The sequence below is a fragment of the Solea senegalensis genome, linkage group LG11 (assembly GCF_019176455.1).
Source record: "Solea senegalensis isolate Sse05_10M linkage group LG11, IFAPA_SoseM_1, whole genome shotgun sequence".
In the NCBI taxonomy this organism is placed as follows: Eukaryota; Metazoa; Chordata; class Actinopteri; order Pleuronectiformes; family Soleidae; genus Solea; species Solea senegalensis.
Window position 1 is genome coordinate 24,228,583 of NC_058031.1, and position 26,060 is coordinate 24,254,642.

At 44.0% G+C, this 26,060-nt stretch overlaps 4 protein-coding genes across 4 annotated transcripts; 2 read left to right on the forward strand and 2 right to left on the reverse strand.

Moving 5' to 3' along the window:
• Positions 1-3,339: 3,339 nt before the first annotated feature.
• On the reverse strand, positions 3,340-5,328 carry gata1b (GATA binding protein 1b). The gene is made up of 4 exons (XM_044038752.1): positions 4,430-5,328; positions 4,201-4,340; positions 3,639-3,764; positions 3,340-3,472 (listed from the first exon to the last, which is right to left on the reverse strand). Exons 1-4 carry the CDS (start codon positions 4,776-4,778, stop codon positions 3,374-3,376), a joined length of 714 nt encoding a protein of 237 aa, XP_043894687.1. The 5' UTR covers positions 4,779-5,328; the 3' UTR covers positions 3,340-3,373.
• Positions 5,329-5,402: 74 nt separating this feature from the next.
• Positions 5,403-10,309, reverse strand: cdk20 (cyclin-dependent kinase 20). The gene is made up of 9 exons (XM_044038751.1): positions 9,993-10,309; positions 9,523-9,617; positions 9,316-9,429; positions 9,063-9,251; positions 8,818-8,939; positions 8,577-8,639; positions 8,322-8,445; positions 5,847-6,002; positions 5,403-5,689 (listed from the first exon to the last, which is right to left on the reverse strand). The coding sequence occupies exons 1-9, from the start codon at positions 10,009-10,011 to the stop codon at positions 5,498-5,500; spliced, it is 1,074 nt and encodes a 357-aa protein (XP_043894686.1). The 5' UTR covers positions 10,012-10,309; the 3' UTR covers positions 5,403-5,497.
• Positions 10,310-10,388: 79 nt separating this feature from the next.
• On the forward strand, positions 10,389-12,637 carry uxt (ubiquitously-expressed, prefoldin-like chaperone). The gene is made up of 6 exons (XM_044038753.1): positions 10,389-10,673; positions 10,871-10,952; positions 11,116-11,183; positions 11,436-11,543; positions 11,744-11,807; positions 12,194-12,637. The coding sequence occupies exons 1-6, from the start codon at positions 10,582-10,584 to the stop codon at positions 12,260-12,262; spliced, it is 483 nt and encodes a 160-aa protein (XP_043894688.1). The 5' UTR covers positions 10,389-10,581; the 3' UTR covers positions 12,263-12,637.
• A 3,500-nt stretch (positions 12,638-16,137) lies between these two features.
• elk1 (ETS transcription factor ELK1) lies at positions 16,138-25,901 on the forward strand. Its single transcript, XM_044038920.1, has 12 exons — positions 16,138-17,068; positions 18,654-18,862; positions 19,100-19,273; positions 19,355-19,510; positions 19,584-19,727; positions 19,816-20,151; positions 20,400-20,804; positions 20,997-21,147; positions 21,395-21,615; positions 21,708-21,785; positions 21,875-21,976; positions 23,430-25,901. Exons 1-12 carry the CDS (start codon positions 17,062-17,064, stop codon positions 23,532-23,534), a joined length of 2,088 nt encoding a protein of 695 aa, XP_043894855.1. The 5' UTR covers positions 16,138-17,061; the 3' UTR covers positions 23,535-25,901.
• Positions 25,902-26,060: the final 159 nt, after the last annotated feature.

The window sequence follows — 26,060 nt, forward strand, 5'->3', positions numbered from 1 at the left end:
CTCAGGTGCGGTGTTTTCCTTCCTCATGCCGACGGACGACGACAAGCGCCAGCGTCAGTCCGACAGCGAATCAGCAGCCAGCTTCTCAGACGTCAGCCAATCCACAGCCAGCATCACCACCAGCTGGAGGGAGGAGTCTCACTGGAGGAGAGATGAGTCGTTGTGGCAACAGGGACACGCCCCTGGCCCCTGGCTGAAGCCCAGCCCACAGAAACTGACACATGCTCTGACTGGCAGTCGGCCCAGTGGGCGGGCACTGATGGGTGGGCTTTCTCTCTGATTGGCTGACTCTGACAACGTTCACTTCCTGTATTTGCTGGATTTTTTATTGGCTACTTATAAGGGCTTTATTTGATTGGCCTGCTGAGAGAAAACCCCACCCCTTCCTGCATCTCATTGGATGATAACAGACTATTCTAACTTCTGATTGGAGGATGAGATGTAAAAAGACAACAACTTTTTTCTGATTGGTTGATGGTTTAGAGGCGTTTGATTGACATCTTTTATTTACCCATCATGCCTCAGGGCATGAGCGCTGAGTCATGAGTCCACGTCAGTGTCACTGCTCTCTGTGAGGTTATGGTTCACCATGGCTACCAGAGTAGATCACATGGTAACCAGAGTAGATCACCATGGTAAACAAAGTGGATCACCACAGCTACCAGAGTAGATCACTATGGTAACCAGAGTAGATCACCATGGTAAGAGCTCATCTTCTCCAGGAACCTTCACTTAAGCTTAAGCCCCGCCCACTCTCCCATCTTAATTCAGCTGACCAATTAGAGGTAAACACAGAGGAGTCAGTGACCTGAAGAGAGACAGACTGATGATCGTCATCATCATCATCTTTAAACTCGTATGCAAATGTTTGCGTCTCGTCGCCTCGGAGACCAAACAGCTGATTCTGTTTATCTGAGCATGTGAATATGATGGAATGATTTTTATTTTTATAAACATGTAAAGACTCAATGATGACATCATCTTCATCATCACCATCATCGTTAGAACAGAGAAGTTTGATCTGCCTGCTTGTAAAAATGAAAAAAACCTTTATTGTGATGATGTAACAGAGCCATACACACACACACACACACACATACTCACAGACACACACATACACATAGACACACACATACGTACATACACACACTGATGTCATGTCCAGCTGTGGTTCTGACATGGTCGCCATGGTAACGCAGCTCTGGATCAGAACAAGTGCCTCATTTTGTTTTTGGACCTTCATCCTGCAGATTGACGCTGAGGCCCCGCCCCCTTCTCTCTCACTGCCCCGCCCCCTGAGCTGTTTTTTCTTATGTGAGACGATTGTGAGCGTCAGCATGTCCAATAAAACCAAAACAAGCCTCACGTCCAGTGGGCGTGGCCAGTCTTTGTCTTCGTCACTTTGATTTACAGAATAATAATCATCACGCGGCATCTGAGGTCAGAGGTCGTTACGTGTTTAAAAAAAAGTTTGTGATTTAAATCATTATTGATGAGTCAATTTAAATATGACAACTGTAAATTCACCCTTTGATTTACTTTGTCATAAATAACAGAAAAGTCACATGACCAGCACACACACACACACACACAGTGTTTTATTACTTTTCAAGTTTAATGTAAAGATGAACATTTATAAAGTTAATGATTATTAATCATCTGTGACCAGTGAGTTGTTTTATTTATTTGATTTAGATTTTTCTGCAGGATGCTGTCCAGAGACATGTCTTTCCTCAGAGACACGTCTGTCCTCAGAGACACGTCTGTCCTCAGAGACACGACACATGGAGGTCTACGATGTCTATGTCACATGTTCACGTCTTCATCTCACTGCTAGACAGACTTTTCCAACAGGAAACTGAAGCTTGTAAACCACTCACTCTCCTCACACCAAACCCCATAGAGAAAATTAGTGATTTTAACATCACATCACTGCTGCCTCCATCAGTAACTTCAAATGTCTTATTTTGTCACGACAGTGTTTGAAATCCTTCGTTCAGATTGACCTCAGTGACACAAAGTGTCCACACGAGGCAGTGGTTGACCAGCAGCTCCTGTGTCACCGCAAGCTAAAATCACTGATTTTCTCTATGAGGTTTAGTGTGAGAGTCATGACATCGTCCTCACGTCTAAATCTCAGTAAAAAAGTTTCAAACAAATATTTAATTCAAAACAAAACGGAGATGAGTTTTAAAACAAGAGGTCATGTGAGCTGATGTATGAGGTCAGAGGTCATGACCTCTTATACTGTTTCCTACCGCACACACGCATACAACATGAAAATGACTCACTGAGGTTCAATGATGAAGATGATGATGGTGAGTTAACAGAAGTGAGGGATTCACCTATTGGTGTCACCATGGTAACTGTGATGCTGGTGATTACCCCTCTGTCGCCACCTTCAGGACCAACGATGCACCTGTAAGTGATCAGACAAAGGTGGTGAGAGGACGTCGTTTTTGTGTCGTCCTCGTTTACACACAGGTGATCTGAGACGGCTGGTCTGTGTGGGGTCAAAGGTCAGTAGAGTCCAGGGGTCACCAAGGTCATGATGAGCATGAAATGATCAACTGCAGAGGCCTGTGGTCATGTGAGCTGTCTTTCCTTGTGTGTGTGTGTGTTCGTGCATGGGCGAAGTTAACTGGAGTTAAACGTTGACGTCCAGGGGTTTCGTTGCTGTTGTGGTCACAAGTTTGTCAGCCACATGTTAACAGTTCAGTGTGTGTGCGTGTGTGTGTGTGTTGTGGTTGATGCTCAGTGTCATCTCACACATACACACACACACACAGAGGTAGAGAGTCTCTGGCCTCTAACGTCTCCTCTCCATCGCCCGTTTCCTCTCCGGAAAACCAGAGGCCTCCTGCGTTACACAACATCAGCCTCCTGCAGGGGGCGGAGCCTGGGGGGGGGCTCTTCACTGTCTGTCTACAGTATTACAACTGGACTAAACACAATATATATACTGTTTATGTGTGAAACTGTCAATGAGAGAGAGAGAGACAGACAGATGTACGTCTCTTCAGTGTAAAGGTCAAAGAAAATGAAAACTTGAGCCTCGGAGGACACCATAGTTCAACTTTATATGAGCATGACATCAGTTCTTACAAACACATCTGAACCAAGACAAACAAACAAACAACATCTGCTGAGCTCTGATTTTACAAAATCATCATCATCATAAGAGGACGATGATGTGTTGTACCTTGTAATAACCATTGCGGCCACAGGGGGCGACATTTTCCCCACTGCTGTTCCAGTTAAAACAAAAATGAAAAACAAAAAGCAAGGGAAAAAAAGACAAAAAGAAGAACAACAAAGTGTAAAGGTAAAGTATGAGTGAACACATGAGGTGAGTGAACACATGAAGCAGGAACTATTTTTTTATGAATGACAGCTTTTGCTTCTGCTGTTTGGTCACTTTACGCTTCCTGGTTTGGATTTGATCTTTTTTCATCGTCAGTGGTCTGTTAACCTGAAACACACACACACACACACACACACGCAAGCACGCACACAGTTTTAGTACCTTGTGTAGTTTGTAGTACCTTGTGTAGTTTGTAGTAGAGTGTGTAGTACCTTGTGTAGTTTGTAGTAGAGTGTGTAGTACCTTGTGTAGTTTGTAGTAGAGTGTGTAGTACCTTGTGTAGTTTGTAGTAGAGTCCACAGGCGTTACACACTGGTTGTCCTTCAGTGTTTCTTCTCCACAGTGTTGTTTTTTCTGTGTCACAGTTGACACACCGAGTTCCTTTTCGCAGAGTCACCATCTGAAAAAAAAAAAATCCAGATTCATTCAATTCTGAGTCAGTTTGTAACCAGGGTTAACGGTTAGCCACCTAGCTTAAAACAGACACATTACATTACATTACATGTCATTTAGCAGACGCTTTTATCCAAAGTGACTTAGAATAAGTGCATTTAAACATTTGGGAACAAACAAGAGTGCTTCAAGTAATCCAAACTATAAAGTGCTAGTCATAGACACTATAAACAAGGTAAAAATATTAGCCTAACTTAACACGGACACTAAAAACAGGGTAAAAATATTAGCCTAGCTTAACACGGACACTAAAAACAGGGTAAAAATATTAGCCTAGCTTAACACGGACACTAAAAACAGGGTACAGACCCCTTAGACAAATGTCAACACAGTTTAGCACCAAGGTTGAAAGCAGAGTGTGTGTGTGTGTGTGTGTGTCATACTCTTGTTCTCTTTGATGTTAACACTCCTCTGTTTGTTTCTTGTCTCTTAAAGCTGCAGTCGTGACACGTGTGATGACCAGCGCTGTCTCTCCTCCACAGGGGAGTGCTGTCTGTCCCACAGCTCACACACACACGCTTCTCTGAAGAAACACACATACACAGACACACACTTTGATAAGAGGTGGAGTCACTTGGTCACATGACAGAGACTGACATGACGATGTCTCACCTGGACCAAAATCCTGTCGCCATGTTTGATTGACAGGTGACAACCAACCACCAGAGAGGGAGGGGCCCATATTGTCATAGTACCTGTTCCATACAGGAGTTGAGTTGGGGGGCGTGGCCAGGCAGTTAAAGTCACATACTGATGAGGAGGGAGGTGAAACATAAATTGAGCTCAGTGATTGACAACTGGACTCGTCCAACCAGAGGCAGGGACTGAGGACCTGGTGAGTGGCATCATGGGACATGACTGATGATTGGAGGAAGGCGCGTGAAGGTGCGGGGCTAAGCTGCAGAAGAGAATATATCTGTCCATCATGACATTTTAATAAAAGTATTCGATCACACGCCATAATAAAAGCCGTTCTTTTCAATATTTACAGTAAAAAAAAAAAAATATATTTATAACGCAAAAAAAAAGAAAACAGACAGATGCCATGTGAACACCAGATCAGTTTTTGTATCATTTTACTGCTATAATCATGCGATAAATATAACCTAATGTATTCATATATTTACTGTTCACAGTGCACAAACACACATGCAGGAGGAAGTCACAGAGCACTCACCATTATCACTTGTATAAGTTCAGAATAAAACTCTCAGAGTATGCGATTAAAGGTGACAGAGTGAGCGCTCTCTCTCTGACCACACAGGACCTCTGTGACAGATGAGGATGAAGAAGATGAATATAATGAATATACTCACAGGATGAGCTGCTCACACACACACACACACACTGGAGTCTGACTGCTGATCTGAGCAGAGTGGGAGGAGCCTGGAGGAGAAAATTATGGTGGGAGGAGCCAAATGTGTGGAAAATTTCTTTAGGAAGAAACTTGGAGGCAGCAGAAATACCCACAATGCAAAATAATCTGACTGATAAACTCTTGTTTTTATTTGTGTTGTGTGACTCACACACATCAACATTTCACAACAAATACAAATGAAAAAGAGTTGGAAAGGGGCAGGGCTCATCCATTTGATTGTTGTTAATAACAACAGCAACATTGTTGTTTAATACAGTCATATACTTCGTTTTGTTGTTGATTATTGACAAACTGATGATTGGTCAGAGGCAGGAAGCGTGTCCCTGCAGCATCACAGGGTCCACTACGCTGTTCTGCAAGGGTAGGTCCACAGAGAAGTCAGTGGGTGGGGCCTGCAGGCGCTGCCGCGGGGGCCGCCCCCCCCTCTGAGGGATGGGCAACTCTGAGTGGTGAGCGGGAAGAGGAGAAGAGAAGAAGTACGGATGGAGGAGTGCCTGAGGAGGAGGAGCAGGAGGAGGAGAGGAAGGGAAGAAGAATGAAGGAGTGGAGGAGGAGAAAAGCAAGAAGATCAATAATCAGAAACTTTTATTTTACCACTTACACGGCAGCTATTTTCCTGTGACGTCACTCAGAGAACTTCCTGTTTCATACCTGAGAGGCAGAGCATCGCTGTTTTGAAGGATAAACCAGGAAGTTGTAGAGCAGGTCGATGGCCTGAGGAGGCGTGTCCGGCACAATCTCCTCCAATGGGATTGCAGGATTCTCTTTAAAGGTGATTTTATTGTAGTCGGGTAAATCGACCATTTCCTGTGGACACAAAGTGGGGACGTTACCATGGTGATGAAGAGAGCGCTCCAACACTGTTGTTAACTGGACACTGAACAGCTTGACCTGTGATGGATTGGTGACCTTTGACCTGCCTTTCACACTGTGACAGCTGGGATTGGCTGCAGATGACAATGTATAAATGAATGAATGAATGAGTGAATATGTGAGTGATTGATCCCAGATAATAATGACCTGAGCTGATCATACAGGTGAGGGCGGGGCCACAGCACCTGAACATAACAGGGACTGAGTCACTAGCCGTGTCCCATTCCAGGGACTGGACCCTACGGAGTGCGCGGTCGACTCCTAGCTCGCAAGAAATGTCTAAATTAATATAACTATTATAAATCATATATTTATTATTTGGTTAAGTTGTTTAGTAGTAGTTAGTATAGTAGTAGTTTTTGTAGTTTTAGTCAGTTTTTGTATTCATTTTAATTGAGTTTAGTTTATTTACTTATTTTGATGGAGGGTTTAGAGTTCATTATCTTTTTAATCATGCTGTTCGAACACATGAAAAATCTTCATTCATTTTTATTTCTCCATTTATTTCAAAACGGTTAATAATTCAATTAATTTCAATGTTATTTAATGTATATAGTTGTGTTAATTTAAAATGTTAATAATAATGTATGTTTTGCATATTTGTCTGATTTTTCTATTAAAATAATAAAATCAAATTCATGAATCTATTGAACAGTAAATTATTAAACAACAATCTTTTTAATTTAATTTAATTTAATTTAATTTAATTTAATTTAATTTAATTTAATCTTTTGGGACACATCTTTCAAAGATGGAGAGGAGTCGGTCCATCCTCCTCTCGTTCCTCTCCTCCATCTCCCTCATGTCCTCCCTGAGGAGGTCGACAAGTTCCCCCTCCGTGTCCCTCTTCCTCTTTGTGGCACCTGCACCTCCTCCTCTTCTTCTTCTTCTTCATCTTCCTCCTCCTCGCCGCCTTCTAGTCGTCCACCCACTGCTGAACTTGGCCCTGGTCTGTCCTCAGGGATGAAGGAGATAAGGACAGATGGAGCAATGGAGTGCTTCTGTCCCAGCACCTCATCCATGTGGACATACCAGGGCCAAGTGGCAGCAGTGGGCTTCCCACTCACTCCTTCCCCTGAGCCTGAAACAGAGGATTTATCAAAAGTCAACAATAACAACAATGAAATACATTTTATAAAAAGTATATTATTAATACCCATGATCAACCAAATATAATGTAAAACACCGAATAGACTTATCAAACTAATATATACATACTACATACTTTACATTCCTTTTTTGCCTGCAAGGGAGTTATGTCGCCCTGCAGGCCCATTCTTTCCAAAATAGTACTATTCTGAGACAAAAGCAACAAGGGGAGATGTATCAGTAGTCTTAGTACAGGGGTTTTAAATTACACATGGTGCTGTGCCCTTTCAAAATTAAAATTGTCATTATAGGAATAACATTCCGCTTATTTTTAGGAACTACCGATGTAACATTTATGTTTTACCGCCAGGCAACAGGTGAATAAATTCAGCCATCTGCTCCTTGGTCCCTTCAACAAAATAAAATGATTATGGTATTTTTCTATCATACCACCAACTATAATTAGCGTACGTGGCAAAATAAGCCTTATATACACCCACCACATCTATGTTAAGTCAAGTTTAACTTAAAACAAAAGTTTAAAAGTTACGCGGTAATTGAAACAACAACGTTTCCCGGTGCTTGAAGACAGGGAACAGCAAATGTGGCGGCCAGTCTTGTGACTAGCGCTTATTAATTACATCAATAGCGGCACGACTTTTAGAACAGAAAACACGTTTAATTTGTTTTGTTTGATTGATTTGTCATACTTACATTTCATAACAAACTCGCTGCTGCCACTTGAGGCGCTTCCCTCCGCCATCTTGCTTGTATTAGAAGAGATTTGCCGGTGGCGCGCAAAGGATTATGGGATATGGTCGGCTGAGAAGGATACACCAGACCTATCCTTCCCAAACAAGCTAACGTCGGCCACATACGTCGGCTGGATACAAAGGAGTCGACGTAGACTGTTTGAATTGGGACAGCCTACGTCGCTGCGCTGTGACGCAATATGACGACATCCGGCCAACAAATCCACACTCCATAAGGTCCAGTCCCTCGAATGGGACACAGCGACTGCGAATTCATGAAAAAATGGCTGCCTCTGTGGGCGGGGTCATCTCTATGCAACATCATAACCTCAAACCCTCAACTATAGCCCCACCCATTTTAACCTGACCAGCAGTATGTGCGCGTGTAGGAGGTGTGGGGGCGGAGTCTTACTGGCCAGCTCTCCTGTGTGGGTGTGCCCAGGACTCTGAGGACGCAGCACAGCTGCTCAATGTCGTTTTCTCCAGGAAAGAGAGGAGACGAGTTCAGGAGCTCAGCAAAGATACAACCCACCGCCCTGAGACACACACACACACATACACACACAGTTATGATGTGAAACTAACGTAAATAACAAGAGAACTTGTTTGTATTTGTTTTTGCTGTGTCATCAATGTGTCATCTGCTGCAGAGCTGTAGTTTTCTTACCAGAGGTCCACGCCCTCGTCATATCTTCTGGCTCCGTAAAGAAGCTCAGGGGCTCTGTACCACCTATACACACACACACACACACAGAGGAAAAGGTGAACCAGCAAAACTTTTGTTTCCGTCTCACAGACTTAAAATTGAAAACATGTGTTTGATGCTGGATTAAAGGTTCAATGTGTAACTTAAACAAAAAAATAACCACTGCTGCTTCATACGTGTGATTATGTGTGTCCCGTGATACCTGGTTGCCACCTGGTGGCTGTACAGTCTCTCTCCCTGCTCACTGAACAGTCGCGCTAAACCGAAGTCTGCAATCTTCAGGTGACCTGAGGAGCTGATGAGGAGGTTTGCTGGCTTCAGGTCCTACACACCCACACACACACACACACACACACACACACACACAGTTAACATATGCACGCATGCACAGAGGAAGTCAGGGCTTTAATTGTGAAGGGATACAGGAAACACTCAGCTGCTTTTTACCCGGTGCATAATGTTGTTGTGATGCAGGAAGGTCACTCCCTTCAGCAGCATCCTCATGTAACCTTTGACCTGAGCCGGGGTCAGAGGTCGCTGAGCGTTCCTAATGACCTCAGAGAGGTCATTGAGCATGAAGTCAAAGACCAGCACGAAGCCTGTACCGTGAGGAAAGACGTCCTTCAGCTTCACCACCTGACCACAAGGAACAGCAGTGAGTGTGATGCTGACCTCTGACCTCAGGCCCTCAGGCACTCACATGCTGGTTGTCCTCGATCTCCTGCAGAGCCTTGATCTCCCTCAGGGCCTGGTTGGGGATGCCGTCCTCCAGATGCCTCAGAGCCACTTTCTTCAGAGCCACCGTCTCTCCTGTCTGACAGACCACACCCACTATCAATACACCTGATCAGTTATTAGTGAATATCAGTCATGGTTGTAGAATGATTATTGATCAGTGCAGAACTACCTCAATGTGTTTGGCCTTGAAGACGATGCCGTGGGCTCCTTCTCCAATCCGACCCAGGATACTGTACTGCTCCATGTCCAACACTGGGTCCAGATCTGACAGGAAACAAGACTCCAGAGCTCAAACGTTTAGGTCCAGTTCTATGTCACTGATCTGAAGTCTGTTCTGGGCCTTTAACTGCGTCATCATGACGTCACTGTGAGCTCATCCCAGCCTGTACCAGAGGGAAACTTCTGTTGGGTTGTAATTTGCAAATTATCACGCAAGTCAATTCATAAATTTGCCAATTGAAGGCGGATAGTGAATCCGCCTTCAATTGTTTTAATTAAACATTACTTTTGACGTGTCTTCGAAATATAATGGCAGCAAAACGCTCTCTACAAGTCGGCTAATCGAAGAAAACGAATATTCTCAAACTTTTGTCAAAAAAAAACAACGGGCGGAACAAATGAACGGTTAGCTAACGTTACCTTGGTAACCGGCTGGCATAGCCTGACAGCGAACTGAGATAAAACCTCACATTCCACGAGCTAGTTACGCGTCGGGTTTGTCAGAAGGTGAGTAAAGAAACTCAAAGTGATGTTTTAACAAACAACGAAGAGGAAGAAACGCTGACACGTCCACTTACGAGACACTTTTAAACAAACGGTCTGCGTTAAACGAGCTAACCTTAGCGACAACCGGTCCGCCATCTTTGTTTACAGTGACGTCACGAGGAGTAGCGCAGCTCCTGAACTGAAAGAGTGAAAGTTTGAGAGGTCAACGGGAGGTAACATGTCATTATGTTTTAATTCATTTAGGAATTTTATTCTTGAAATGATGCTCCAGCAGGCGCGTGCTGCTTTTAATGTGTAACCCGGAAGTCGTTTCCACGGTCACAGGTGGTTTTTCCGGGGTTACAGGCGGAAGCGTGTGTGTTGTTTACGTCAGTTTTGGGTCGTCAATGGGACCGTGTGTGACGGAACCGAGTCACAACCGGCCGTGGTGATAACAGAGAAAGTGTGCGTGTTTACAGCCGCCGGAAGATTAAAGCGTATATTTAATTTTAAAGGTAAAAACATGTCTCTGCCCGCTAATGCTAATGCTAACATGGACGAGAAGGTGGTGCAGTACGAAAACTTCATCAGTTTGGTTCTGAAGAAAGATTTACAGTAAGAAACTTTATACTGTTTGACTTTCACTCATCACAGCATGTACTGTAAGATTCAAGCAGATTATATTTGTCACATCTCATGCTATAAATCCTAATCATATATATTGCGTCAGATAATTCATTTAATAAAATAATGAAGTTATAATGATTAATGTACACACTGATGTGATTAAGATGCTTGTGATGTGTTTTCAGGAAAGTGTTAGAGCAAAGAGATGAAGTTTATGAGAAGATCTCTGAGTATCTGCAGCTGAAGAACACCATCTACAGTCTGCAGGTACACACACACACACAGATAATCACACACACACACATTGGTTTACTGATTATGTAACTTATAGAATAATTGTTTCATCTTAAATGTTTTTACTAGAGGGACTGAATGTTTTATGTTTCATATTAGAGAGTCACAGTGTGTGTGTGTGTGTGTTCTCCTGCAGGGGGCAGACTCTCAGCGACTGAAGACAGATGTGGACCTGGGCTGTAACTTCTATGTCCAGGCTGAAGTGTAAGTTACCAATTACCTCATCAATCACTGTGATTGACAGCTGATTAGTATCAAACCACATACCACACCACAGACTTCACATAATTTAAAAATCCCACTTTCATCCCAGTGATCGTTGCTCTGTTGTATCAGAATATGTTTACGTTTTAGTCTGATTTGTCAGATTAAAAAAGGAAGGAAGACATTGTCTCTTGTTGTCTCTCGTTGTCTCTTGTTGTCTCTCATTGTCTCTCGTTGTCTCGTCTCTGTCAGGGAGGACACGTCCAGGATCTTTGTGGCAGTTGGTTACGGTTTCTTTGTGGAGATGAATCACGACGAAGCTCTTCGGTTCATCGACAAAAAGACAAACCAGCTCACAGCGTCAGTTCTTTGCTGTCACCTTTTTCTTTCCTTTAAATTTCAAATGCAATTAATTCCATTTTAATCAGCACATAGATTATTGATGGAAAAAAGCACATATAATACATGGTAATGAAACAAATGAGTCAAAACGTAAACGGTTTGGTAAAACAGTTTCGTAAACAGACAGATGCTTAACATGTTAGCGTTGTGTGTTGCAGCTTCACAGAGCAGCTCACCAAGGACTCCGCCAAAATAAAAGCCAACATCCGCATGGTGCTGGAGGTAAGTTTGTCATGTTCAATTTATTTTATTATATTTAATTTCATCTGCAGTTCTGACTGAATCAACTAATCACTAATCACTTTCATTACCTGAAAGAATGTCAACACATTTATAATAAATATAATAAATATAATGGTATGAGACACTGACACAGTCACAGCACAGTGAGCGCCCCCTGTTGCGTCAGAAAACCCCAACTATGCCTTTAAGGTGCATGATATTTCATGATTCCACAGTGACACAGTGAGCCTCCACTCATCATTTCTCACTATATATAACATGAATGATCAGTTAATGAACCACATGTTTTAGACAGGAGCTTTGGTCAGATGGAGGAGGTGGAGTTAGAAGACAAGCCTTTTTCTGATTGGTCCTCTTGTCCTTAGGGTCTGCGGGAGCTGCAGGGACTGAGTGACGTGTCCGACAGCAGGAGTGGAGAAGTTCTCTCAATGTGATGATCTAGTGCGGGACAAGCAGAGGACACTTCAGATTCTACACCCGACCTCTGCACAGCACAGAGGTTCCACCAGGACGGCCTGTTGGTGGCGCTGTAACAGATATGACACCGCCCTGAGGAGGTTTCACTCCCCGCAGCACACAAACGTCAGGAGTAAACACATGTTCATCACATGATGAGTAGAGGAAATGATAATGCTGACTCTAGTTCAGCATAAATAAAATCATAGCGATGAAGCACCTGGAGTCTGTTGCCATGGAAACTGCACGCTAAACGGAAGCAGCTGTGTGAAGGAACTGGGTGATGGTGATGCACACACACAGTCATCTCGCTAAATAACGGATAATTGATCTCAATAAAAATTATAATTTCATTGTTTTACTTTATTTTTTCAACATGTTTGTCTTTGCGCAGCATAATTCAGAAGTTAATGATTTTGAATACATTTTCTGTAGAGGAAGTCTACGGTCGAACAAACTAAGATATTAACCTGGTGAGATATGAGTCAATTGACACAACTAAATTGGTTTGTGTTCTCTTATTATTATTATAATTATTAATATTATTATACGTATTATTATTATTTATAATAATAATAATGATGATAATAATTCTAATGTTACTAATAAGGATATGAGTAGGTCCAGTCGTGACATTTTTTTTAATTAAATCTTTATCCACTAATAAATAATGTAAATTAAAAGTCGTACAACAAAGTAGACATTAAAGGTGGTAGTCCGAGGAGAGATTATATGTTATTCTGCAAGACTAAATAAACTCAAAAAACAAAAACAGGAACCACTCATGGAAAGCATAAAAGAATTGGACAGAAAATTATCAAATTCTCCATCCCCTGATTTAGACAAAACCTTCAAAGGCACTATAACTTATTGTCTACACAAGAAACTGAAAAATTACTCTTACGATCACGTGGATTCTTTAGGAACATGGTGAGAAGGCAGGACGCCATCTGGCTCGCCTAATAAAAAGCCAATCATATCCCAGCAAATTAAACAGATTAGAACCCCTTCAGGTGAACTTACAGTAGTGCCATCTGTCATAAATGAAACCTTTAAAACATTTTACTCTGAACTATATACTTCACAATCCCCAACTGACAAAACAAAAATGATGAGCTTCCTGGATAACCTAAATTTCCCACCCATTTCTTCTACTCAGAATAGCGAAATGGATCGACCCTTAGAATTTCATGAAATAGCAAACTCAATTAAACTAATGCAAAGTGGCAAGGCCCCTGGCCCAGATGGTTACCCTATATAGTTTTTTTAAAAAATTGCTGATAAATGAATCCCTCTCCTTTTAGACATGTTCAATGACTCTCTGGACCGGGGTGCTCTGCCTCATACTCTCACCGAAGCATCAATAACCTTATTACTTAAGCCGGGTAAAGAAGATTCTGATTGTAATTCCTACCATCCTATCTCCCTTTTAAATGCCGATTACAAGATTTTAGCTAAAACACTGGCCTTACGACTTGAATAAATTATGCCAAGTATCATGTCACCCGACCAGACCGGGTTTATGAAAAACCGACACTCTTTCTCCAACGTCCGCCACCTCCTTGACCTTCTATTTTCTCCTGCGTCCGGGGACACACCAGAAGTGGTGGTCTCCCTGGATGCGGAGAAGGCTTTCGATAGGGTGGAGTGGAGTTATCTGTTAGAGGTGTTAAAGAGGTTCTGTATTGGGTCTAAGTTTATATCCTGGATCTCACTTTTATACTCTTCCCCTAATGCGTCCGTAAGTACTAATGGGATGAAATCCCAATATTTCACACTTAACAGAGGAACCCGCCAAGGGTGCCCTCTGAGTCCATTGTTGTTTGCTGTGGCAATCGAACCTCTATTTATAGCACTTAAATCGGCCAGTTTTAGTAAAGGAATTCACAGATGTGGTTTGGAACATATACTTTCCTTGTACGTGGACAATTTATTATTGTTTATTTCTGATCCAGTAACCACCATCCCTAAAATAATTGAATTGCTAAACAGCTTTGGAGCATTTTCCGGTTATAAATTGAACTCCTCAAAAAGCAAATGTTTTCCTGTAAATAACAGCCCTTGGGGTCCCCGATTGTGTATTTCCCATTTAAAGTGTCTAAAAGCAGCTTTAAATACTTTGGTGTTCATATCTGCTGTAAGATGTCAGATCTCTATAAGAACAACTTTCTACCCCTAATCGACAAGCTTAAATCAGATCTGGAAAGATGGTGTAATTTACATATAACTGTAGCAGGCAGGGTAAATTGCATCAAAATGAACGTTCTTCCACATTTCCTGTATCTTTTCCAACGCTTGCCGAGCTTTTTACCCAATTCCTTTTTTCATGCTATAAACAAGCTAATTTCATCTTTTATATGGAAAGGCAAGACCGCCAGGATTAGGAGAGAGTTTTTACAAAGGCATAAGTCTGTTGGTGGTTTGTCACTCACTGACCTAAGACTCTACTATTGGGCAGCTAACATAAGCAAAATTACTCTCTGGATTTGCGAACCTGAATTAATCTGGTGTAAACTAGAAGCTAAATCCTGCTCTACGGCACTCTTAGCTCTACTTACATCAAAATTGCCCTTTCAACCATCCCAATATACATGCAACCCAATTGTAGTTTCCAAAAAAAATTAAAATTTGGTTCTGATTCAGATGTACTTTTGGACTCAAAGGATTGTCTAATCACAGCCCCATACATAACAATCATCTCTTCCTCCCTCCCAGCATTGATAATGCCTTTTCTCTATGGCAGAGCTTCAGCCTTGTCAGGCTAAGTGATCTCTATATTAACAATGTCTTCGCTAGCTTCAGCGAATTATGTGAAAAATTTAACCTTCCCAAGTCTCACCTATTCCGATACTTCCAGGTTCGTAACTTTGTTAAATCAAATAGTACCTGTTTCCCCAATTTTCCACCTAACTCAGTAATTGACTCAATTTTGGACATTCCCACAAATCCGAAAGGCCTTATCTCAAAAATGTACACCTTAATATCCCATCTCAAAGGGACGCCTCTTCATAAAATCAAGAAAGACTGGGAACAAGAACTTGGCAGGGTTATCGATGATGGTGTCTGGAACTCAGCATTAATTCGTGTAAATAACAGTACATCTTACGCCAGGCTTAATTTAATACAATTTAAGGTTGTCCATCGTATTTATTTTACCAATTCCAAACTTTCAAAAATGTATCCCAATGTCCCAGACACATGTAATAGGTGTTACTCGTCACCAGCGAACATGACCCACATGTATTGGTCTTGTCCCCGTCTGCAAGCTCACTGGACAGATGTTTTTAAACATCTTGCAGAAGCACTAAATGTGAAATTGACGCCTTGTCCAGAATTGGCTATTTTTGGAGTTTTATCAGACCATCAAACAATTAGGAAAAAATTAAAGATAGTTTTGCCTTTGCTTCTTTATTATCACGTAGAAAGCAGTAAGGACCTTAGGCTGTACTTAGATCTGGAGAAAATTAAATACAATCTGAGGGGGACACCTGGAAAATTTGATTCGGTTTGGGGCTGCATGATTAGTTACATAGCTAGTCTAAAGACACTACAGGACTAATGAATGATCTATACCTTCTCTTAATTATCTGTGTACTTTTTGTATGTCTTTTTATGCTAAGAGGGAAGGATGTGTGTTATTATGGATCGATAATAAAATTTTGTAGGATTGGGAGGGGCTGGGGGTGGGAGGGTATAAGTAAGTGGTTGTTGTTTTTGAAAAAAGAAAAAGTGCCTGTTTTTCATTGTATGTACTTTTGCCTGTCAATTGAATAAAAACAACTCCAAACTCGACAGACTTTTATTTTGAAATCCTTCGCCGGACGTGTGGTAGTGTTGTTGGCGGTGTGTGGGCGGGCGCGTCGCTCACAACAGGAAAGAGTTGTGGAAACACCTGAGGGATGAAGTTGGTCTCCGCGGGCGGACGCTGCTCTCCGCTCCCCGAGACTAAACAACCGTCGGCGGGGTTCACTCACTACGTTTCTCTGGTGTCGGAGGCCCGAGGCTCGGCTCCGCCGCCGCCGCCGCCGCGGCAGCAGTGCCAGAGAGCTGACCGAGAGTGGACGAGGCGGAAGGGGGCCAGGCTAGCTGGTTAGCAAGCTGAGCGAACACCCATAAAGTTGGATAAAGTTGGCGTCAGTTTGGTGTTTGAGGCTGCGCGAGACCCGAGCCTGGAGGCGTTAGCGTCTCTAGTTAGCGTTGCTGGTTATCGTGTCTGTTAAACTGCCATGTTATGTTAAAGAAACATTTTAGCACACTGGTTATCCCGTTATTATATTAAAGTGCGTATAACATGTTAGTTATCGTAGTCGGTTACATTTCGTATTAATATGTAGCCTGGCTGTTATACGGTTATGTCAGTTTGTTAGTTAGCATGCTAGTTAGCATCGCTCTGCGCTGTGAAAAAGCCAGGTTTATTATTCTCTCATTCAGACTGTTGTTTTACGACAGCGGCGGACACTTTGTCTCATTTTAACACCGGACCGTGAGCCGGTGACTTCCCCGTTAACTGTCTCACGTGGAGGATCGGCGGAACTAACTTTGGTTTGTCCCGGTGTTACACGGGACAGCTGCGGGCCGGGCCGTTATTTTACGACAGCCGGAAAACAAACTGCTGGTTTGTTTGTGGTCAGACTGATCCAGAGAGCTGTTGGCTACACAACAACATCATCAACAACAACAACAACAACACAGACTACAGAAGAAGAACAGAGATCATGGAGGACCTGTGAGTGTGACGTAATTAAACTACAGGAAGAGACGACCAACACACACAGACATGAATGGTGAGACATGATGCTGTGTTTACGTTTACGAACAACAGGTGTGAGGACGCTGTTGAGGCCTGCTGCAGCTGCAGCCGTGTGTGTGTGTGTGGTCCAGGTAGTTTGTGGTTCCTGCTCAGCTGCAGCAGCATGTATGAACTTGTGTGTGTGCTATGAACTTGTGTGTGTTTGTGTGTATGAAATGTGTGTGATACACTGCACGTAGATACACTGTATGAATGTGTGAATGAAAACTGTAGTGAAACATGCTGTGTGACTGATGCTGTGTTTCCATCATGGTACAGTACAGTACTGGTGTGATAACAACACAACAGAGCAGCTCTTTTTTCTGTTTTGTCTGATAGTCTTTGGGCAGAACAGCCTGTGGACATCCATGAGATATTTACACCCATCGTTTCTCTTTCGCCCAATCGGCTGACTTGACATGGGTGGAGCTGGTCTAGCTCTACCCTGACCGTACCATTGTACTCTGGTACCCCAAGGAAGGGTGTCAAATAATGGAACAATTGGGGCTGGTTATTTTGGCTCTATTCCTAATTGAAACACAAACAAATATGTACTGTACTGAACCAAACTGAACTGTTCCACTTGGTGGAAACATGGCCTTGGTGGCGGGCGTGTCTGACACACATGTCACAGAAATGATGGGAACATGAAGCGAAGATCATGGTGGAACATGTCTTCTCCTCCCACATGGTGGACACAGCTTGTCTCATCTTTGCAGTAGAATATAGAACAGGTCATGTGATGATGATGATGCAGCCTGGTCCTGCTGCTCCATCACTTCACACAGATCACACTTTATATCACAAATCAAATTCTGTCAGAAAAATCCTCAAATTATTCAGCCACAAAATATCAAACATGTGTTCATGTGCGCAGTGTGCAACACACACAGACTGACACACATCTTAATTATGGGTGAAACGATAAATCATAGAGGTTTATGGTATTTATCCAAGGAAGTTTTTTTATTTTATTAGTTGATTTGAAATTAGTTTTAAAAACTGACTGATCGATCAATCACGTCTCATGAATCAGTCATTGGCTGATTGATTGACTGATGCATGTTTGAGTGACCGCTGCCTGTCGCTTTGTTATTATATTACAGATGTTGACTGTTGTCATGGAGACCGCTCTGAGTGAGTGATGGAATACTCGCGTGTTGTCATGGCAACACTGACGCACTGTGTTGTGTGTGAGTGTGATGATCACAGAGACAGGAGTATGAGAGGTGATGATGAAGATGGTGATGATGATGATTTTGAGAACAAGGTCCTGACGCCAACTGGCTGCTCAACATGGTGTGTGTGTGTGTGTGTGTGTGTGTGTGTGACCTCCCGCAGGATGAGCGGCTGTCACTGCTCTCTGTATCTCGCTCACTCACACACATACTGACAGATTTTTACAGCAGAATTTTAGAGAAACTGTGTTTGTTTATCTTCTGCTGTGAAGTGCATGGTGAATGTTGGTCAGTTAATAGTGTAACAGGTCAGTCAATGATCTACATGGTGGAGGGACACGCCCCTCGCTGTGATGTCAGCTCTTCGGTGTTGATCTGTTCTGATCTCTGTCTCTGGTGCAGACATGGACCCGTCCATCACCCTGTGGCAGTTCTTGCTCCACCTGCTGGAGGACCAGCGTCAAAGTCACCTGATCTCGTGGACGGGTGAAGATGGAGAGTTTAAGCTGCTGGACGCTGAGGAAGTGGCTCGACTGTGGGGACTACGCAAGAACAAGCACAACATGAACTACAACAAGCTGAGCCGAGCCCTGAGATACTACTACGACAAGGTACTACTACTTCTGCTGCTAATACTACTACTACTACTACTGCTGCTGCTAATGCTACTAATACTACTGCTGCTGCTAATGCTACTACTAAAACCTCTACTACTAATACTACTACAACTACTACTAATACTTCTACTGTTAATATTACTGCTAATACTTCTACGATTAATATTACTGCTAATACTTCTACTGCTACTGCTAATAATACTACTATGTGATGGTTTGTGTTTCTCTCAGAACATCATAAAGAAGGTGAGCGGTCAGAACTTTGTTTATAAGTTTGTCAGTCAGCCTGACCCTTCACTGCCTGAAGAGACTGATGCTCCGAAGAACGACAATGTTGACGCTGGCAACCAATCAAAATGCCCCGGGGGCGTGTCGCCAGCCTGTCCGTCAAAGACCTTACCTCAGGTGGGCGGTGACTGTCTGTTTGAACAGGAAGTGACCTCACGAATGTTCTCGTAAACTGATTAGTTTGTTATTGATCGACAGCGCTCGTCGCCCAAAAGTTCCAGAAATGACTACATGAGATCCGGCCTCTACTCCACCTTCACCATCCACTCACTGCAGGCCACGCCCAGCCCCCGGCCAATTAGAACAGAGCTGCAGCAGGAGCCCGCCCCCAAGCTCGACCGCATACCCCGAGAGGTGAGCTGATCATGTCACATTAGCTGGAACCAATCAGAGGCCATCAACTCATCTTCCTCCTCTTCCTCCTCAGGTCTCTGTACTGCCAGGGTCTAAATCATCATCAGTAGGTGCTGCTGTAGACTCTTCTCTCCAGGTGATGGTCACTCAGTCCTCTCCGTGTCCAACTCCGGTGCTCAGTCCTGAAATTCCGGCCAATGCCAGCAGCCAATCACAGGTGAGTATTAGACATGTGACAGCTCTGCTCGTCATCATCATTCAGGCCAGACTTGCGTGTTGACATGGTCTCATGGTTTGTTTTCCAGAATCCTCCTGTGAGTGACCCTCCTCAGATCTATCTCACCAGTGTCGGGGATCCCTCCTCCCTCACCCCCCTCATCCCCCTGCAGGCTCCTGTGGGGGACTCACTGACCCCCCCACAGGAGCCTGCTTCTCACCCGAACCACCCCCCGCAAGTCTTTGTCATCTTCAACCCCCCTGCCAACCAGCAGCAGCAGCAGGTGGCTATGACTGCTGCTCCTCCTCCCTCTGTGGCTCCGCCTCCCACTGTTCGTCCCTCCATTGTTATCAAGGAGGAGAACCTGCCGTCAGAGGAGGAGCTGCTGGAAATGGTTTCTCTGGAGGAGAAGCAGGTGGACGAGGTGAGACGGTTAAATATGAACGTACACGTACTGTAGAATTGTTTGTGAGTTTTTTTGAGTCAGTGCCACACGTTCCCTCACTGCTGTGACATAAAATAAACACACACATAAACATAACAAAAACATGTTGTGTTTTGACCAGAGTTAAAGGTTCATTCTGTAATAAATGTTCTGTATTCATTCACAAAATGTCCACGATGATGTCAGACTTCCTGTTTGTTGACATCGTCTACTTCCTTCTTTCCAAGAATCCTCCTGTTCCGGCTCCTCCTACTCTGAACGACCCTCCTCACATCTATCTCACCAGTGTCGGGGATCCCTCCTCCCTCACCCCTCTCATCCCTCTGGGCGGGTCAGCAAGCTCCACCCCTCCACTTCCTGCCTCCGTTGGCATGAACACGCCACAGCAGGATGATTGTGTTGAAGACACTCAATTCCCTCCTCACCCTCACACTGCTCCGACTCACCCGACCCCACAGGTCTTTGTCATCATTAACCCTCCTACCCCCCAGCAGCAGCAGGTGGCTGCTCCTCCTCCCTCTGTGGCCACGCCTCCCACCGTCCGTCCCTCCATCATCATCAAGGAGGAGAACCTTCCGTCAGAGGAGGAGCTGCTGGAGATGGTTTCTCTGGAGGAGAAGCAGGTAGACGAGGTGAGAGTTTCTCGTCTTCTTCTTATTTGTGCGACGCTGCTCTCCACAGTCCAAAGTTGTGAATCGCAGGCTGAACTTTTCTGTCTCGGCTCTTCTCTGATTGGTCCAGGAACAGTGATGACGTCATCTCATTAACATATTCATGACATCACAGTGTCAGCTGACCTCGGTGTTCATCTGTTTCTCCTCCAGGTTCCTCAGTTGATCTGTGACTCGGGCGACTCACAGCCCCCCCTCACCATTGTAGAAACCCCGCCCCCTTCCTGCTTGCAGCCCGGGGTCAGAGGTCAGCAGGCCACAGGGGAGGGCGTAGTGGAGATGGAGAGGAAGGACACACTGACAGGTGTGTGTGTGTATGTTGGGATAGGAGGATCCCTTAAAGGGAAGGTCTGTTTTTTTGTGATTGTGGTTGAAAGAGCCTTTGGCAGCCATTTTGTCAGGTTTCAGAAGGTGTAAAAGATGCTGAACGACATCAGACACTTCCTGTTTAACTTTAATCAGCTCACTGCATAAAGAAAAGGAAAATGGATTTTAGCCACTTAACAAAAGACTGTCAACTCTTTCTCTCTCTGTCTCTCTCTCTCTCTCAGATCCCTCTGTTACTGTGGTGATCGCCTCCTCCTCTCTCACCTCCTCTTCCTCTTCCTCCTCCTCCTCTCTCTCCTCCTCCTCCTCCTCTCTCTACTCCTCCTGGACAGTAACCCCTCCTGTGACCTCCGCCTCAGACGTTGCCCCTCCAAAACCAAAGAAACCTCGAGGGCTGGAGCTGCCTTCCTCGCCCTCCCTCCCCCCCGGCCTCTCTCTGGATAAGGTGAGGGCCAATGACATCGACGTCACTTAGTCAGCTGACTGGTGACAAACCTGTGACATCACAGCCTGATGTTGTGTTTGTTTGCTGTGCAGGTGAACGCAGCCGTGAACAGTCTGCTCGCTCCAACCACCAACACACTGACGCCGACCGTCATCACGTCACACGCTCTGGTACACACACACACTCTGCTCAATTGTCAAAAAGTGTGTGTGTGTGTGTGTGTGTTCACCCATCTCCGTCTCTTTTTCTCTGTGTCCAGACTCCGGTCCTGTTGACCCCCAGTCCTCTTCCCTCCACCATCCACTTCTGGAGCACGCTCAGTCCCATCGCTCCTCGCTCTCCGGCCAAACTCTCGTTCCAGGTAACACGCACACACACACTGCAATGCATTTTGTCACTTCATTGTTTGAAATCCTTTATTCAGATTGACCTCAGTGAGACAGTAATTTTCTCTGTGGCCTTTGGTGTGGGAGAGTGAGTGGTTATTACAGGTGTTGTTAAAGATGCCATAAAAACGAGCCGATGTCAATGTCTCATCGCTGACGCTCTCGTCAGCCGTGCTGTTTCAGACCAAAACCACAGCCGCAGAACAGGGGCTGTCTTGTGATTGGCCAGTTACCTGGAAGTGATGTAATTGGCACTTCAGCTCTCAGACCCGCAGCTCCCCCTCTGAAAAGGCAGATGCACCACTAGCAATGATCAAAACAATGAGTAATGCTGTAATCCCTTATGCATTTGATCCGGAGTCTGACCCAGAGTGAGAAGACACTGAGACAAGTGAAAGACTGCTGCAGGACGCCTGTAGCTTGGATAATGTTGTGGTTACGAGCAGCTACAACTACTCTTGTTGTAGCTGCTGAGTGTATCGATTGTACGGAGTAGTTCTTCTTCTACGGTTGAAAGTACGTCACTGGAGGACGCGCTGCTGTTAGAGGAGTGGTGAAATTCGCCAGTGACGTAACTAGTCAAGGGAAGTGCCATTCCGCTTCGTAGAGCTCAGGAAAACAATCAAACCCTGCGCTTTCAGCAGTGGCTGAACTGATTGTTATGGACTTTTAGGGCTTTATAAACGAGGTAATGACGCAGATACACACAAATGCAGCGTTAATGGGCACTTCTGGGCTTTGGGATCTTTAAAGAGGACATAGCAGGCTGATGAGAGCGTCAGTGATGTGACATTTACATTGGTTTGTTTGTAGCGACGAGGACGTTTTTGACCATAAAAATGACTTCATGTTTCTAAGTACACCTCCACATCTCACATATAAGTGAGATAGGACCATACTATGGCCTCTTTAAAGAATCAGAAACTATAATTCCATGTGAACACAAACCCCTCCTCCTCATTCGTGTGGGTCTATATTTTTAAAGCTAACAGACAAAATAAACATGACTGACATAAATCATGACGTCGTGGAATGACTGCAGAGATCACTCATAAATAAATCAATCACTCTAACTGTATGTTGATAAACTATTCTGCATTTTCACTCACTTTAAATACTGAACATTTTCTACACCATTGTTGTTGTCATGGAAACTGCATACGATGATTTTTTTATTGCGATGCTTGATTATATCGTACATGATCACAGAAATAATCTCTTTCTCTTGTCTCTCTCTTGTCTGTCTCTTGTCTGTCTCTCTCTCTCGACTCCCTTTTGTTTCTCTCTTGTTGCTCTGTCTCTCTTGTCTCTCTATCCCTGTTGTCTCTCTTGTCACTCTCTTCTCTCTCTATCCCTCTTGTCTATCTTTGTCTTTCTTGTCTCTCTCTCTCTGTCCCTCTTGTCCCTCTTGTCTCTCTCTGTCTCTAGTTTCCGTCTAACGGCAGCAGTAATAATCAGATCCACATTCCAGCTCTGAGCGTTGACGGTCTGTCCACTCCCGTCGTCCTCTCTCCTGGTCCTCACAAACCCTGAGCTCGCTCCTCACTCCTCGCTCTTCTATCAGGTCAGGACTCACCTGACTGTCTCCCCCTGGAGGCCCGGAGGACAACTGCACCTGGACAGCCACTGACACACTCCAGGAACAGGAAGTGTGGCGCTCAGACAGGAACTTGTTGAAGGCCTTGTTCCCTCAGCGTGAGTGCTGTGGTGAGCACTGCTCGTCATATGAACGAGGGATTCTTCTTCTTTTTTTCTGTGGACTGTCAATGATATGAGAACGTTAACGTCTGAGGGACGACGTGATTTTTTTTTTTTCATGTTTTCAGGAGGGTGATCCATGTCAAAGTGGGCGTGTTTGATTTTCACACCCTGCCATCGTCTCTGCTGGTTTCCTTCACAAACGTGATTTTTCCTGGCCACGCCCCCTCACATGTATGCATGTCCTGTTATTGGACTGATGTCCTCAGCATGACTTTGAACGGACCAAGCACAGAGCAGAGACGATGATGATGATGATGATGATGATAAAGATCATCAGAGTCATTTCTCTTTAAAGTGTTTGGATGTTTGTTTTCTGACATGTGGTCATGTGACTCCTGGTGAGTGAATCTTTTTGATGACGACGACGGTCGTTTTCCTCGGGCAGCTCTGATTGGTCCATATTTTTCCTGAACGCTTTGTTGGCGACCTGCAGTGATGATGTCACAGACAAAGGTGTAATGACGTGCTGGCAGTGCAGGGGGCGCTGACGAGGTCACACATGATTTGTTGTTGATACAAATGTAGAAACATTGTATGTTTACGTTGTTGATGAATATTTAGCTGCTACATTAGCCAGCAGCCGTGATATTAGCTAGATGAGGATTTTTTTTTTAGCTTCGAAGGTCGTGACCTTACGTCCCAGTTAGAAAACAAGTGTTTATCATATATTTTACTTATGATCTATAATCAGTAATATTTTAAAAAATTAAATTGTGGCTGTTTTTGTAGATGTAAATACTTAGCATTAGCTCCTCTTTAGCTTCAGTCAGCGAGGATGTGCTTGTCACTGAGAGCTCGTCACTGATAGCCGTTAGCACCCCCTCTGCATGAAACAAAGCACTTTTTAGTACATTGACATTTACAGGGAGACTCTCCGTGGGCGGGGCTCCCTGCAGCACAGATGCATTGTGGGTCACGTGTAAATGTGTGGCTACATTGAAAACTGCAGGGGGAAAAATCAGCTGCAAAACTTAAAAAGTTTTATTTAAAAAAAAATTTATCAAAGTGAAAAGTGATAATCACGACTTCTTTACGACTGTTGTTGTTTGTGATGCTAACTGCTAGCACTGTTGTTACCACGCTAACCTTACCTGACTGTTGCTGTTATTGTTGCTGATGCTCCTCGTGGTGGCGCTGTTTACATGTTTATCTATGCTTCTGTGTGTGTGACCACCAGTCTGTAACACACACACACAGGTGTTGAGTGTCAGGACGTGAGTGAAGCTCGTGAATCAGCTGACTGTGACTGACTGATGTGGAGTGAGTAAATATAACGGTGACGATCATGATGTCACAGGTGTGTGTGTGACCTGCAGTCAGCGTTGAGCGTCACTTCCTGTCCTGACCTCTGACTGTTTGACAGCATGAATCTATTTTTATATCAGAGAAATGTTTCTTCTATTTTGTCGATAAAGTTTTGACGTCGCCGCCATGGAAACAGACGCTGCATGATGATCAATAAGCCATGAATGGTTTCTCTCACCAGCACAACTCCACCCATGTTGTTTTTATACGGATCAGCTGCAGCCGTGAATTCTGGGTAATTCTGGGTCACGTGACACGTGTATTGATAAGCGATCGATATCATATGATCGGTGTGTCTGTTTCTTGATCTTTTTATTCGTTCACTCATTGCAGTGACTGTTACCGTGAAAACGGTGCTTGACTTCTGGCTCCTCCCACAGCCTTGCTGTCTGAGCATGAGTGTGAGGGGGCGTGTCATCAGCTGCTGGAGCCCTGCTTGGATGATTATCACGGGATGTGTCGTTGACCTTTTGTCTGGTCATACTGAGCGAGTGTCCCATGATGCTTTGCAGCAGGATGAAGTCACACAGGAAGTGACTGTACATATTTGAATCTTTATTCTAGACTGACGTGTTCGTCATGTTGGGCTTTTTTTCTGTGGTGCGTCGTTGCTGTCAGATCCTGCGTGGCTCCGCCCCTCCTCACCAGTGATTGGCTGAGGAGTTTATTGTGTAAAGGGGCGGGGTCTGCTGTTATTTTTCTGAGACGCAGCTCCACGTGTCCACGTGTTTACTGGAAAATGTCAAACGTAACTATTTTTCTGGACTTTGATGTAGATGTTCCTGTTTTTTACAAACGAAGTAAGTACGATAATAAAAATTATTTTGTTCTGAGGCCTCTGCTCCATCTGAGTATCATTAATATTCACTCATTCACCAGCCTGGGACACAGAGACTCACTCTGAGTGAAAACAAGAAAGAACAAGATTTTATTATTAACAAAAGACTTGGTTCATAAAATCTGCGTCACTTTAAGTCTACGATATCTACGTCA